The sequence below is a fragment of the Embiotoca jacksoni genome, unplaced genomic scaffold (genome assembly GCF_022577435.1).
Source record: "Embiotoca jacksoni isolate LCO1_2020_lvr unplaced genomic scaffold, fEmbJac1.0.p SCAF_68, whole genome shotgun sequence".
NCBI classification, from domain to species: domain Eukaryota; kingdom Metazoa; phylum Chordata; class Actinopteri; family Embiotocidae; genus Embiotoca; species Embiotoca jacksoni.
Genome location: NW_027185423.1, coordinates 1,007,271 through 1,020,128, shown reverse-complemented (window position 1 = coordinate 1,020,128; position 12,858 = coordinate 1,007,271). Strand labels below are relative to the sequence as shown.

Here is a 12,858-nt window from a genome sequence, read left to right as displayed (position 1 = left end):
TACCCATCAGCCTCAGCTGCTGTTACTGTGACGATGAAACCAATCGATGCTGCGTGTAATCTAAGCGTGTGATCTTTTGATTCATCTCATGGATGTTTTGATTGAAATGCACCCTGGGAGTTGTAGTTGAGTTTTTTTTCCTTCAGCTTCAAAGGCTCACACATGGCATCTTTTTCTCGACGGATGTCACAACAGCAAAAAAGCTTTTTATAAAACCCCTGAAGTCCGTTTATTACTGAACAAACGAATCAGGACAAACCTGAGAAGGAAACACAACAAAACATACGTTTAACACCGGAAATAACACGTACTTTCTACAAATTAAGCAAGAAAACTAAACGAAACTTGTTTCCAAAGTCTGAATCTCTTTATACCGTACAAAGAAAGATGGGAACCATTGGAAAAAAAATGAGTTCACGTATTGTATTCATCGTGAACAAGTCCAGATGATCAGCTGCACCTCTGACAACGGATTCAGTTCAAATTTAAACCAGCTTCATAAAAAGATCAAAAATCCAAACTCAAACCATCTAATGATGGACGATGGCGCTGAAGTTCAACCCTGGAGCTGCATCACCGCCCACATATGTGTTTGTGGTGGCCAGGTTGTGTCTGCTGGATCGATGGAGGTTACAAGGCCGTGGACTCGTGTGTCCTCACCGACCACATAATGATTGACAGACGTCACTCCTCCCTGCGAGAGAGAAAACCTGCCTCTGGACCTGCAGCCGTCTCATTATTAAAGAGATTTGGATTTAGTCTGTAACTTTCTTCTTTTGTCGATAAGTAATAATATTTCTGGGAGAACGAGAAGGAAGAGAACATTTTGAAATCAGGTGTGTTCATGTTTGTCAGGATGAAATCAGTTTCTTTCCTGTTGCTGTTTCTTCCCATCGTTCACTCCGAAATGCTAAATCAGGTGAGTTTTATCCTTATTTAAGAGTTCATAAAACATTTACTTGCATTTACATAGAAGACAGTTGTGTAGTTCTGTAACTGTTATGGTGAATAGTTGAAGTGTACGATGGTCAGATGACGTCAGCAAAATAAGAAACTAATTTCAATCCAAATCCAACTCTAATCCAAACAGGTGAGTTGATGGAGCGGAAACTTTATATTTTACGTTAATTTAGCCAGAATATTAAAGCCTACGAAGTACAATTGGCGACATGTTTCAGATGGCCAATCATTTGCCGACGGCCAGAGTTGTGTTTACTTATTTAATGAATGCTGCATTAAGCTACGCTAACAGAACAACAACATCCCGATAGAAGGATAATATAATGTAATCTCCAACCAGATCATAAACGACTCTGTTGCCTTGGTGTCTGATGAACCTCCAGACTTACTGATCTGCCAGTAAAACTCTAATTTCGTCACGCCACCACCAAGGCAGTCGCTCTTCGTCGTTTTAATGAGCTCTCGCCGTCTTCAACCAAAGACCGAACTTTACCAGTTCGTTTATACAAAGTTGTGTTTCATCTGCGTAAAACTTTACGGGCCGTTCTGTTCTACTGATTTGTAACCGGGTTGTGTTTTAGTTGCCCGTCCAGATGAATCCACCACATTATGACGATCGAGTAGACACAAGCCCCGCCCCCACCACAGGGGTCACAAGCCCCGCCCCCACCACAGGGGTCATCAGCCCCGCCCCCACAACCGACGAGTTTCTGGGTCCACTTGAGTGTCTGGAGCAAAAGTTTGTATTTTATTAGCATAAATGTTGTTTTTTTTTACATTTTTCTTTCTGTGGCCAAGACGAGGTCTTTGATTGGCTCGTGTAATTTAACGATCTGTGTGTAAATAAAGAGATCCAGTTTGAGTTTGGAGCTTGTATGAAGTGTCGGTCTACATCCGTCAGGCGGACTCGTGCGTCATGTGACCTGGTGTTTTGTGCTCCGTGGGAGCGTTGCATCACAGGACGTTGCTCCTGTAAACCAGCCTACCTGTGTCCCACCGAGGACGTCACCGCAGTCTGTGGCCGAGACGGCAGGAAATACCGATCCTACTGCCAGGTAACGTCTCACGGTGCTGCCGGGTGTCCGCCTACATGTCCGGTCAAGAATCAGAACCAGCACACTTTTACAGCCTTTAAGACTTCGTCCGGTGGTTAATAGTGCAACTCTTCCAAAATCAGGAGAAAATAATAAAGAAACGGATTGTGGACATGACAACGTTATCACGAAGGCACGCCAATCTCTTGTGTTTGAAAACAATGTTCATCTTTTTCCAGGTGATGGCGCTCTCATGTCGGACCAAGAAGTCCACCATGTCCCACTTTGGAGAAGAATGCAACGGTTCGGTCTCAGATTCATTCGCTGCCTTGTGATGTTCGTTGTTATTTATTTCATGTTTCATGCATCTCTCTTTCACCACAGGTCTAAAGTTCACAAGTTCAATAGAGAAGGACTCAGGACTGGTGGAGATCTTTGTTCCTGACGCCACTGGAGAAGGGCAGCAGCTGCTGGTGTGTTCGGACCTGTGGGACATGGCAGCTGCTAACGTGGCCTGCAAGGAGAAGGGGGAACCAAAGTGAGAGGAGATATATTTACATGAAGTTCAGAGTGTTCCTGAACGCAGCACGGTGCTGCACACGGAGCAGCAGGAAGCAACGACCTCCATCAGGAAGTAAACTGCTCCAGTTTCAGGTTTCCATGGTGACATCACTAATGTTCAGGTACCAGAGGTCAGAGGTCACGTTAACGTGAGGAACTCAGTGATGATGATGAACTCTGAATACTTCCTGATGGAGGTCGTTGCTTCCTGCTGCTCCGTGTGGAGCACCGTGCTGCGTTCAGGAACACTCTGAACTTATTGATCCATCTTTGTATACATGGTTTACAGTCGAAGACCATCATAAACAAACTACAGACTTTATTTTGTTCGTGACTCACAGTTCTGTTCACCTCGGTTCTACAGGGGCGCCGTGTCGGCGGGTTCCGTGTCGTACAACTCTCTGACGGCTGACGGTGACGAGAGGCTCCCCGACAGCTGCGTTAGCGTCCGTTGCCAAGGCTACGAAACGTCTCTAGCCGAGTGCGTCCTCTACAACAAGGTGAAGCTTCAGAACGCTACGGTTGCTACTGCAGCCTGTTACGAGGCGTCACAAGCACCAGGAGGTGAGTACCAACAGTCGGTTTTCTGCAGGTTTTATTGACTGAGCTCAAGAAAACAACCACGACAGACAACGAGTACCCCTTCAGGAGAAAGAGGAACTCTTTGAGACCGGAGGGGCTGAATTTGGTGTGGATGAACTGATCATCACTGGTTGAGCGAAGTTTAGCTGAGATCAGAAGTTGGAGAGTCCACCCTGATCCTCACTCATCACCTGCTGGCCTGATTGAAGCAGATTCTCAGCCGAAACAATACCGGACGGAAATCAGCAGTCCTTGAACTTTCCAGGGATCTAAAGGTTCCCTTAAAGGTCCCGTTAAAAAAAAAATCAAAGGCTGTTTTCCTACATCATTTTGTGAAAATACAAACTGATGATACAATTTTAGGGTGGACGTTGAAACGGCAGGTTGTTGTCTGGAGTTGAGGTTGGATCTCCTGGATCTCCTGGATATCTTGGATCTCCTGGATCTCTTAGATCTCTTGGATCTCTTGGATCTCCTGGATCTCCTGGATCTCCTGGATATCTTGGATCTCTTGGATCTCCTGGATCTCTTGGATCTTTTAGATCTCTTCCTCCTGGTTCAAAACCCATCAACACCTGGACTTCCTCAGCTTGTGAACATTTGCAGATTTCTTTTAATAAAGATGTCAGTAATGCTACAACAATGCATGCTGAAACCCCCTGAATCCTCTGAAGGTTCCTCCAAGCCGAGCAGAGTCTATCTTCCTTCTTAGCTTTTGTTTTTTTGAGTTTCCCAAAAAGGTTTAAAGTTGCTCAGTTGAGTTCGTGGTTATTTCGTACAACGTTTGAAGACGATCATAACGGCCTTCATGAACAACCATTTTATGAAACTTGATATTTCTGCACGCTCATTTTGTTGTTGTTGATCTTTAATCTGTGTTTCAGAGAAGGAATGTTTCTCCGGCTTCGTCTGTGCAAACATGAAGTGTGTCGCTCTGAACCAGACGTGTGACGGCGTTGACGACTGCGGCGACCGCAGTGACGAGATGTGCTGCAAAAGTAGAGCAAACACACACACACACACATACACACACACACACACACACACACATACACACACACACACACACACACACACACACACACACACACACACACACCTGAAATGAATGATGTCACCGTCCGTCTGATCGTCCAGCTCCGTGTCGGTCAGGTTGCAGACACGGAGCTTTCCGCTGCAGGACGGGGGTGTGCGTGCTGCAGGACGCGCTCGGTGACGGACACGACGACTGTCTGGACGGCAACGATGAATCTGTGAAACACACATCGACGATCAGTGAGACACTCAAACGTTTCTAAAAACCAGGACAGACCGAAATGTTTTCACAAGTCATAAGAACACAAGCAGACTTTCCAAATATGACTTCATGTCTAAGTTGATCCACCTGACTGATGTTTTTTTTATTTTCAACAGAGCCAGAAGAAGTGAACCAGACACCGAAGAATTCAGGTACCTGACGTTGTCGCAGCGCTGAATCCTCCCTTCAACTTGTTGCTGCTGTTTGTTGATCATATTTTTCTGTTTTCTTTCAGAGTACGTCTCCCCCAGAAACGGTATGTAGCCTGAACAGTGACATCACGAACAGATGACAGGAAACCTTAATGTTCCAGGACAGGATGTTTAGACGATAGACTTTGTCAACCTTTGTGGGAGACATTTCGTCCACCCGTCCAGCCATCTCGTCCTTCTTGGTCCAGCAGGGGGACCAGGTTGGTCCAGACCTCCCTCTCCTCTCCAACATGTTCCAGCTCCTCCTGGAGGATCTCGAGGCATCCCAGGACCAGATGAGATCTATGATCCCTGTGGTGTCTTCTGGTTCTCCTACCAGCTGGACGGGTCCACAAAACCTCCAATGGAAGGAGTCCAGAGGATCCTCATTAAATACATCTACTCTCAAAACCAGGCCAGAACCCAGATTAAGAACTATCCCAGAACAAAGTCTGAAACCAGACAGCAGATGCTAAAAAACTTTGTCGCAATTAAGTCTTCAACTCGTCCCAACATTAGACCCAGAACCAGTCTAACGGACCCCAGCAGGTCAAACACCAGAGCGCTGATCTCAGCAGCCGGCTGTACTCTGAGCTCTGGACTCCATCTTTAAAGATGAGCCCTGCAGAGGAAACTCGTATCTCATTTTTTCGGTCACTACCTAAAGATCAGGACCGTCGGTGAGCGGTCCGAACGTAAATCGACTGGTACATCCAACGCTCCGGTACCACGCCGACCCGCCTCCATCCTACAAGGTGCTGAAACTTCAATTTCAACAACTCCGTCCATGTTTGTTTCCAGAAATCAGGGTGAACCGAGTGCATCTGGAGTCCCAGCCGTACTGCGGGATTCCCAACATGACCACAGCGGATGACACGGAGGTGGAGGAGCGGGGGCGGAGCAGCCGAGTCAGGAGGGTGGTGGGAGGAGTCCCAGCCAACCCGGTGAGTCAGACACTCCACTTCCTGTCCAAATAACAGGAAGTCTGTTAGAAGCTGCTCTGTGCACCATCATCTCTCACCGTATATCCCATTTAAAAAGCATCAACTTCTTTCATGATTTGAGTCTTCCTCTGTATAAGTCAAAAATTCCATTTTTTTTTAGCCCATATTGGAAAAAGAAAAACGGGTTAAAATGGGTTTAAAGTGTAATACCACTGAGCGCCACTAGGGGCTGGCACCAAAAAACTCCATTAGACTCCCATTCAAAAAGCATCCACCTCTCTCCTGAAATACAAAATCAAACTTTTTTTTTCACACATTCTGATGGTGTTGTTAGCTAAGGTCACTCCTTCTTATTAGTTTTCTGGAGGTCCATCTGAAAATAATCCCTCATTCATTAGAAAAGAAGATTCAAGAAGACCTGTTTTTGAGGGGCGTGTCTGTTTGATTGACAGACCTGTGGTGCAGTCAGGTGACAGCTATCGGTGGGCAGGACGTAGTATCGTCAGGTTTCCAATCAGATCGGTCAGATCCACCGCTGGCTCCTCCCCCAGCTCGTCCAAATATGGTCACTTCCTGCTCCAAAGCAACTTAAAGAACCCCAGTTGCCTTTGGATGAACCTTCGATTGAACCTTCACATGTTTCTTGTTGGTCTGCAGACTCAGATCCAGTGGCAGGTAGCTGTGGAGGAGCAGCGGAGCATCGACTGTGGAGGAGCTTACATCGGAGGCTGCTGGGTCATCACCGCCGCTCACTGCGTCAGGTAGGACGGCTCCACCCGAAGCCTCCACCAAGTCCAACCCCTTTGAAGAAACTAAAACTTGAGCAGAGAAACAGCAGATTTGGGGTCCTATTTTTGGAAAACAGAAAATCTTCAAGACGCCCGCTTCCAGCCGAGTGTTCCTGAGCCCACGCAGTGATTTTCACTACAAAATCATGGCTGTTTCTAAAAGATGCAGCGCAGCGACAGACTGAAACAAACTGACAAAGAGCACACAGACTAAATACAGCAGGGAGGGAAGGACAACGAGGGACAGGTGAAACTAATCAGGGCAGAATCTGTACTTTATGATTGAGCTTTGTAGTCGCGGTGGTGCAGCTGGGATTTCACTGACGGGACATTTGTAGGGGTAGAAGTCGCGTTAACGCCGATGTGTCTTCTTTTAGGCCCAACCCGTCGGCCTTCAGAGTGAAGTTTTCTCTCTGGAAGAAGTTTCGAGCTCAGGACACAACTGACAGCGTTCCCGTCGAAGAGATTCTCATCCATCCGAAGTAAGAGTCGATAACCGAACCTCCATCAGCCGCTACGCAAATCCTAACAGGAGGGGCAAACTTTTCTTTTGTCTCCAACGTCCCGCAGATACGTCGCCAACACATACGAGAATGACATCGCTCTGGTGAAACTGCGGAAGATCCCTCAGAAGGATATCTGCCTGGAGGAGAACCCGGCCGTCAGCGCCGTCTGCGTTCCCTGGTCCGAACACCTGTTCCAGCCCAACCACACCTGCAGCATCTCCGGGTGGGGACGCACGGCAGGTACAGACCGTAACCAAGCTGCTGTGGTCCTCGAAGAGAGCAGAAACACGCCGCGTAAAACCGAAATAAACTATTTACAGGCACCAGAAACGGCTTTGAAGGAAGTCGGAAAACAACTAAACAATGTTTGCACTTATTTTAACCATCAGAACTGATCTGAACTCAGTTTTGATGATCAGACAGATCTGCTGCTTCAACGCAGGTTTTTGTGGATCAAAGATGATTTCCTGCATCGTGGGACCTTCAGTGGGTCAAATCATCCATTAGCTCGAACGCTGTCGCAGATCTTTGTTTGTTAAAATATGGACGACTTTGTGTGCAGACGGCCGATCAGCTCAGGTTCTGCTGTGGGCCAACGTGTCCCTCATCGCAGACTGTCAGAGGTTCTACAAGGACCGCTTCAAACCGGGCATGATGTGTGCAGGTGGGTGAGCTGACGGGATGTTCACAGCTGCTCTGTAGGCAGCATACACACCTGTGTGTGTGTGTGTGTGTGTGTGTGTGTGTGTGTGTGTGTGTGTGTGTGCAGGTGATCTGGATGGCAGTGTGGACTCCTGTCAGGGTGACAGCGGCGGTCCTCTGGTTTGTCAGGACTCTCGTGGACTCTCGTACCTGTGGGGCATCGTCAGCTGGGGCGAGAGGTGCGGACAGCCGGGATTCCCTGGAGTTTATACGCAGGTAGAAAACACACCTTTATACTTCCATAAAGAAGAAATCTGTGTTTACACAGGAAAGATATACGTGGAACATGTTTACAAAACCATCCCGGAAAAAGTTTGGCCATTGTATGAAATGTAAATAAAAACAGAATGTGATGATTTTTAAATCACATAAACTAATATTTAATTCAAAATAGACCAAAGACAATATATCACATGTTGAAATTATACAAATTCATTGTTTTATTAAAAATATTTGCTCATTTATAGTTTGATGTCATGTTGACCACTGTGCTGCATCACCTCTATTTTGAAAGATTAAAAAATCACCATCAAACATATAAGTTGCTTTAATACATGAAATCAGTTCATGTTCATAGTGTTACAAAACAAAAGCAATTAAAATAAAATGATTTGGTTTCCCTCTGGTTGATATAAATTGATATGAATTGACATGAATTGATATAAATTGATATGAATTGACATGAATTGATATAATTGACATGAATTGGTATGAATTGATATATTTGATATGAATTGATATAAATTGATATGAATTGACATGAATTGACGTGAATTGACATGAATTGATATGAATTGACATGAATTGATATGAATTGACATAAATTGATGTGAATCGATATGAATTGACATGAATTGATATGAATTGACATAATTGCTATAAATTGACATGAATTGATATTAATTTATATAAATTGACATGAATTTATATGAATTGACATAAATTGACATGAATTGATATAAAGTGATATGAATTGACATGAATTGACATGAATTGACATGAATTGATATATTTGATATGAATTGATATAGATTGACATGATTTTGACATAAATTGACATGAATTGATATACATTGATATGAATTGACATAATTGACATGAATTGATATAAATTGACATGAATTGATATGAATTAACATGAATTGATATAAATTGACATGAAATAACATGAATTGATATAAATTGACATGAATTGATATGAATTGACATAAATTGATGTGAATCTATATAATTGACATGAATTGATATGAATTGACATGAATTGATATAAATTGACATAAATTGATATGAATTGATATGAATTGACAAATTGACATGAATTGATATGAATTAACATGAATTGACATACATTGATATGAATTGACATAATTGACATGAATTGATATAAATTGACATGAATTGATATGAATTAACATGAATTGATATAAATTGACATGAAATAACATGAATTGATATAAATTGACATGAATTGATATGAATTGACATACATTGACATGAATTGATATGAATTAACACAATTGATATAAATTGACATGAATTGATATAAATTTATATGAATTGATATAAATTGACATGAATTTATATGAATTGACATAAATTGACATGAATTGATATAAAGTGATATGAATTGACATGAATTGATATGAATTGACATGAATTGATATATTTGATATGAATTGATATAGATTGACATGATTTTGACATAAATTGACATGAATTGATATAAATTGATATGGGTTGATATGAATTGATATGAATTGACATAATTGATATGAATTGATATAGATTGACATGAATTGACATGAATTGATATAATTGACATGAATTGATATAAATTGACATGAATTGATAAATTGACATGAATTGATATAAATTGACATGAATTGCTATAAATTGATATGAAATTGATATAATTGATATGAATTGGCATGAATTGATATGAATTGACGTGCATCGATATAAATTGACATAAATTGATATGAATTTACATGAATTGATATAAATTGACATGAATTGATATTAATTTATATAAATTGACATGAATTTATATGAATTGACATAAATTGACATGAATTGATATACATTGATATGAATTGACATAATTGACATGAATTGATATAAATTGACATGAATTGATATGAATTAACATGAATTGATATAAATTGACATGAAATAACATGAATTGATATAAATTGACATGAATTGATATGAATTGACATACATTGACATGAATTGATATGAATTAACACAATTGATATAAATTGACATGAATTGATATAAATTTATATGAATTGATATAAATTGACATGAATTGATATGAATTGACATGAATTGCTATAAATTGATATGAAATTGATATAATTGCTATGAATTGACATTACTTGACATGAATCGACATGAATCGACATGAATTGATATAATTGACATAAATTGATGTGAATCGATATAAATTGACATGAATTGACATGAATTGATATAATTGACATGAATTGATATAAATTGATATGAATTGACATAAATTGACATAAATTGATGTGAATCTATATAATTGACATGAATTGATATGAATTGACATGAATTGATATAAATTGACATAAATTGATATTACTTTATATAAATTGACATGAATTTATATGAATTGATATGAATTGACAAATTGACATGAATTGACATGAATTGATATGAATTAACATGAATTGACATACATTGATATGAATTGATATGAATTAACATGAATTGATATAAATTGACATGAATTAACACGAATTGATATAAATTGACATGAATTGATGTAAATTTATATGAATTGACATGAATTGACATAAATTTATATGAATTAACACGAATTGATATAATTGACATGAATTGATATGAATTAACATGAATTGATATAAATTGACATGAATTGATATTAATTTATATAAATTGACATGAATTTATATGAATTGACATAAATTGACATGAATTGATATACATTGATATGAATTGACATAATTGACATGAATTGATATAAATTGACATGAATTGATATGAATTAACATGAATTGATATGAATTGACATACATTGACATGAATTGATATGAATTAACACAATTGATATAAATTGACATGAATTGATATAAATTTATATGAATTGATATAAATTGACATGAATTGATATGAATTGACATGAATTGCTATAAATTGATATGAAATTGATATAATTGATATGAATTGACATTAATTGACATTAATTGACATGAATCGACATGAATTGATATAATTGACATAAATTGATGTGAATCAATATAAATTGACATGAATTTATATAATTGACATGAATTGATATAAATTGATATGAATTGACATAAATTGACATAAATTGATGTGAATCTATATAATTGACATGAATTGATATGAATTGACATGAATTGATATAAATTGACATGAATTGATATAAATTGACATAAATTGATATTACTTTATATAAATTGACATGAATTTATATGAATTGATATGAATTGACATAAATTGACATGAATTGATATGAATTGACATTAATTGATATGAATTAACATGAATTGACATACATTGATATGAATTGACATAATTGACATGAATTGATATGAATTAACATGAATTGATATAAATTGACATGAATTAACACAAATTTATATAAATTGACATGAATTGATGTAAATTTATATGAATTGACATGAATTGACATAAATTGATATGAATTAACACGAATTGATATAATTGACATGAATTGATATAATTGACATGAATTGATATAAATTGACATGAATTGGCATGAATTGATATAAATTGACCTGAATTGATATAAATTGACATGAATTGATATGAGGGTGACTTGTTGATTTGCAGGTTGCTCATTACTTTGACTGGATCAGACTTCACACCGGGTGGCCGGCCATCACCAAGTTCAACTCCTGATCCAACGAACTGTCCGTTAAACTCAACGTTTATATCTTCATCTAAACTCTGCTGTGTATCTACATTTATATATGCTGTGAAAATATACACGGTTTGAAGGAAAAAGGTTTCTGCTGCGTCTCATTTCTATCGGATCACGTTAGTGTTCAGTTTCTCTGCTGATTCAGAATCTGAAAATATAGAAATGAAAGGAAACAAGAAGACGTTTGACGTTATTTTTTTGGACTGCAGAGACACTGAGGAACGTTTTTATAAAAGTGAACAGAAAGAAGATTATTTAAAGTTACATCAGTGACGTCTCAGGTGATCGACCGGCAGCTGCAGTCGGATGGCGCTCTGCAGCCTCCTGAGATCTGCTTCCACCTGAACACACACACACACACACACACACACACACACACACACACACACACACAGGTCACTTATCGGTTTTTAATATCAATAACAGAAAGCTTAAGTTTCCTCTCAAATCCATCTAAATTGATTCTGTGTGTGACTGAAGTTGATGAAGGTCCTTCTGAAGGTCGTCACCTTCGCCAGCTCGTCTTTGAGCTCATTGTATTTTTGCACGTCGAGTTTCTGTTGCGACGCCCTCTGGTGGAGGAAGTGGAGGAACTGCCGATCCCTCACGGCTGGACAGATGAAGTCCTGCAGACACACAAACCCACAGCCGGGACGTCAGACCGCCACATCCGGGAACTTTGGCTTCCAACTCGACCCCGCCCCCTTTTGGGGATGAATGAGTGACAGTCGCCATCGGTACATCCAGACTTGGTCCTCACAAAGACTGTAAGACAACACACACACACACACACACATTCGGGGCTTTTACCTGTTTTGTGAGGATGTAGTAGGCGAAGAAGATAATGCTGGTGGTGCAGGAGATGAAGTAGGTGACCGGCTCCATGATGTCCCAGGGAAACACATTCCTGATGCACACACACACGCACACACGCACATTACCACATACTACCTGACTGCAGCAAACAGGAAGTGAGTTTACGTGGTGTGTTCGTTACCAGGTGAGGTAACCCAGGAATCCTCCCTGCAGCGACAGGTAGGCAAGCCCCGCCCACCCCAGCATGGACGTTTTAGACTCCGCCTCCCGCACCAACTGGACTTTCAACTGCGTTTGAGAAAAACAACAACCAAAACAACCATGTTAATTTGCCATGCATTGCATTGTGGGACTGCTGCTGAATGTTTAATGGCTGATTAGCGTGTTTAGCGTGTGGCGGTGCTTTACGGCCTCCAGCGGCTGCAGCTGCTGCCCGAGCTGCTCCTTCATCATCAGCAGCTCCGAGTGTTCGACGTGCAGCTGCTGAGGAAGACTCAGGGCCGAGTGCAGCAGGTGGAC

The 12,858-nt window shown here is 40.4% G+C and overlaps 2 protein-coding genes across 2 annotated transcripts in view; one reads left to right on the top strand and one right to left on the bottom strand.

Annotated features, from left to right (window-relative positions):
• Positions 1-731: 731 nt before the first annotated feature.
• cfi (complement factor I) lies at positions 732-11,606 on the top strand. Its single transcript, XM_069175538.1, has 17 exons — positions 732-919; positions 1,542-1,699; positions 1,862-2,015; positions 2,234-2,297; positions 2,379-2,532; positions 2,920-3,119; positions 4,022-4,135; positions 4,290-4,412; positions 4,551-4,586; positions 4,670-4,690; positions 5,427-5,569; positions 6,227-6,330; positions 6,735-6,839; positions 6,928-7,103; positions 7,426-7,527; positions 7,633-7,781; positions 11,433-11,606. The coding sequence occupies exons 1-17, from the start codon at positions 845-847 to the stop codon at positions 11,499-11,501; spliced, it is 1,947 nt and encodes a 648-aa protein (XP_069031639.1). The 5' UTR covers positions 732-844; the 3' UTR covers positions 11,502-11,606.
• LOC138214176 (calcium uniporter regulatory subunit MCUb, mitochondrial-like) overlaps positions 11,580-12,858 on the bottom strand; it is a 4,106-nt gene continuing 2,827 nt past the window's right edge. Inside the window, exons 5-10 of the mRNA XM_069175561.1 lie at positions 12,748-12,858; positions 12,521-12,627; positions 12,334-12,430; positions 12,033-12,149; positions 11,789-11,864; positions 11,580-11,671 (exon numbers count right to left, since the gene is read on the bottom strand). The exon at positions 12,748-12,858 is cut by the window's right edge and continues 47 nt beyond it. Coding sequence (XP_069031662.1) covers positions 11,790-11,864; positions 12,033-12,149; positions 12,334-12,430; positions 12,521-12,627; positions 12,748-12,858 — 507 coding nt within the window. The 3' untranslated portion in view covers positions 11,580-11,671; position 11,789. The remainder of the gene's footprint in view (positions 11,672-11,788; positions 11,865-12,032; positions 12,150-12,333; positions 12,431-12,520; positions 12,628-12,747) is intronic.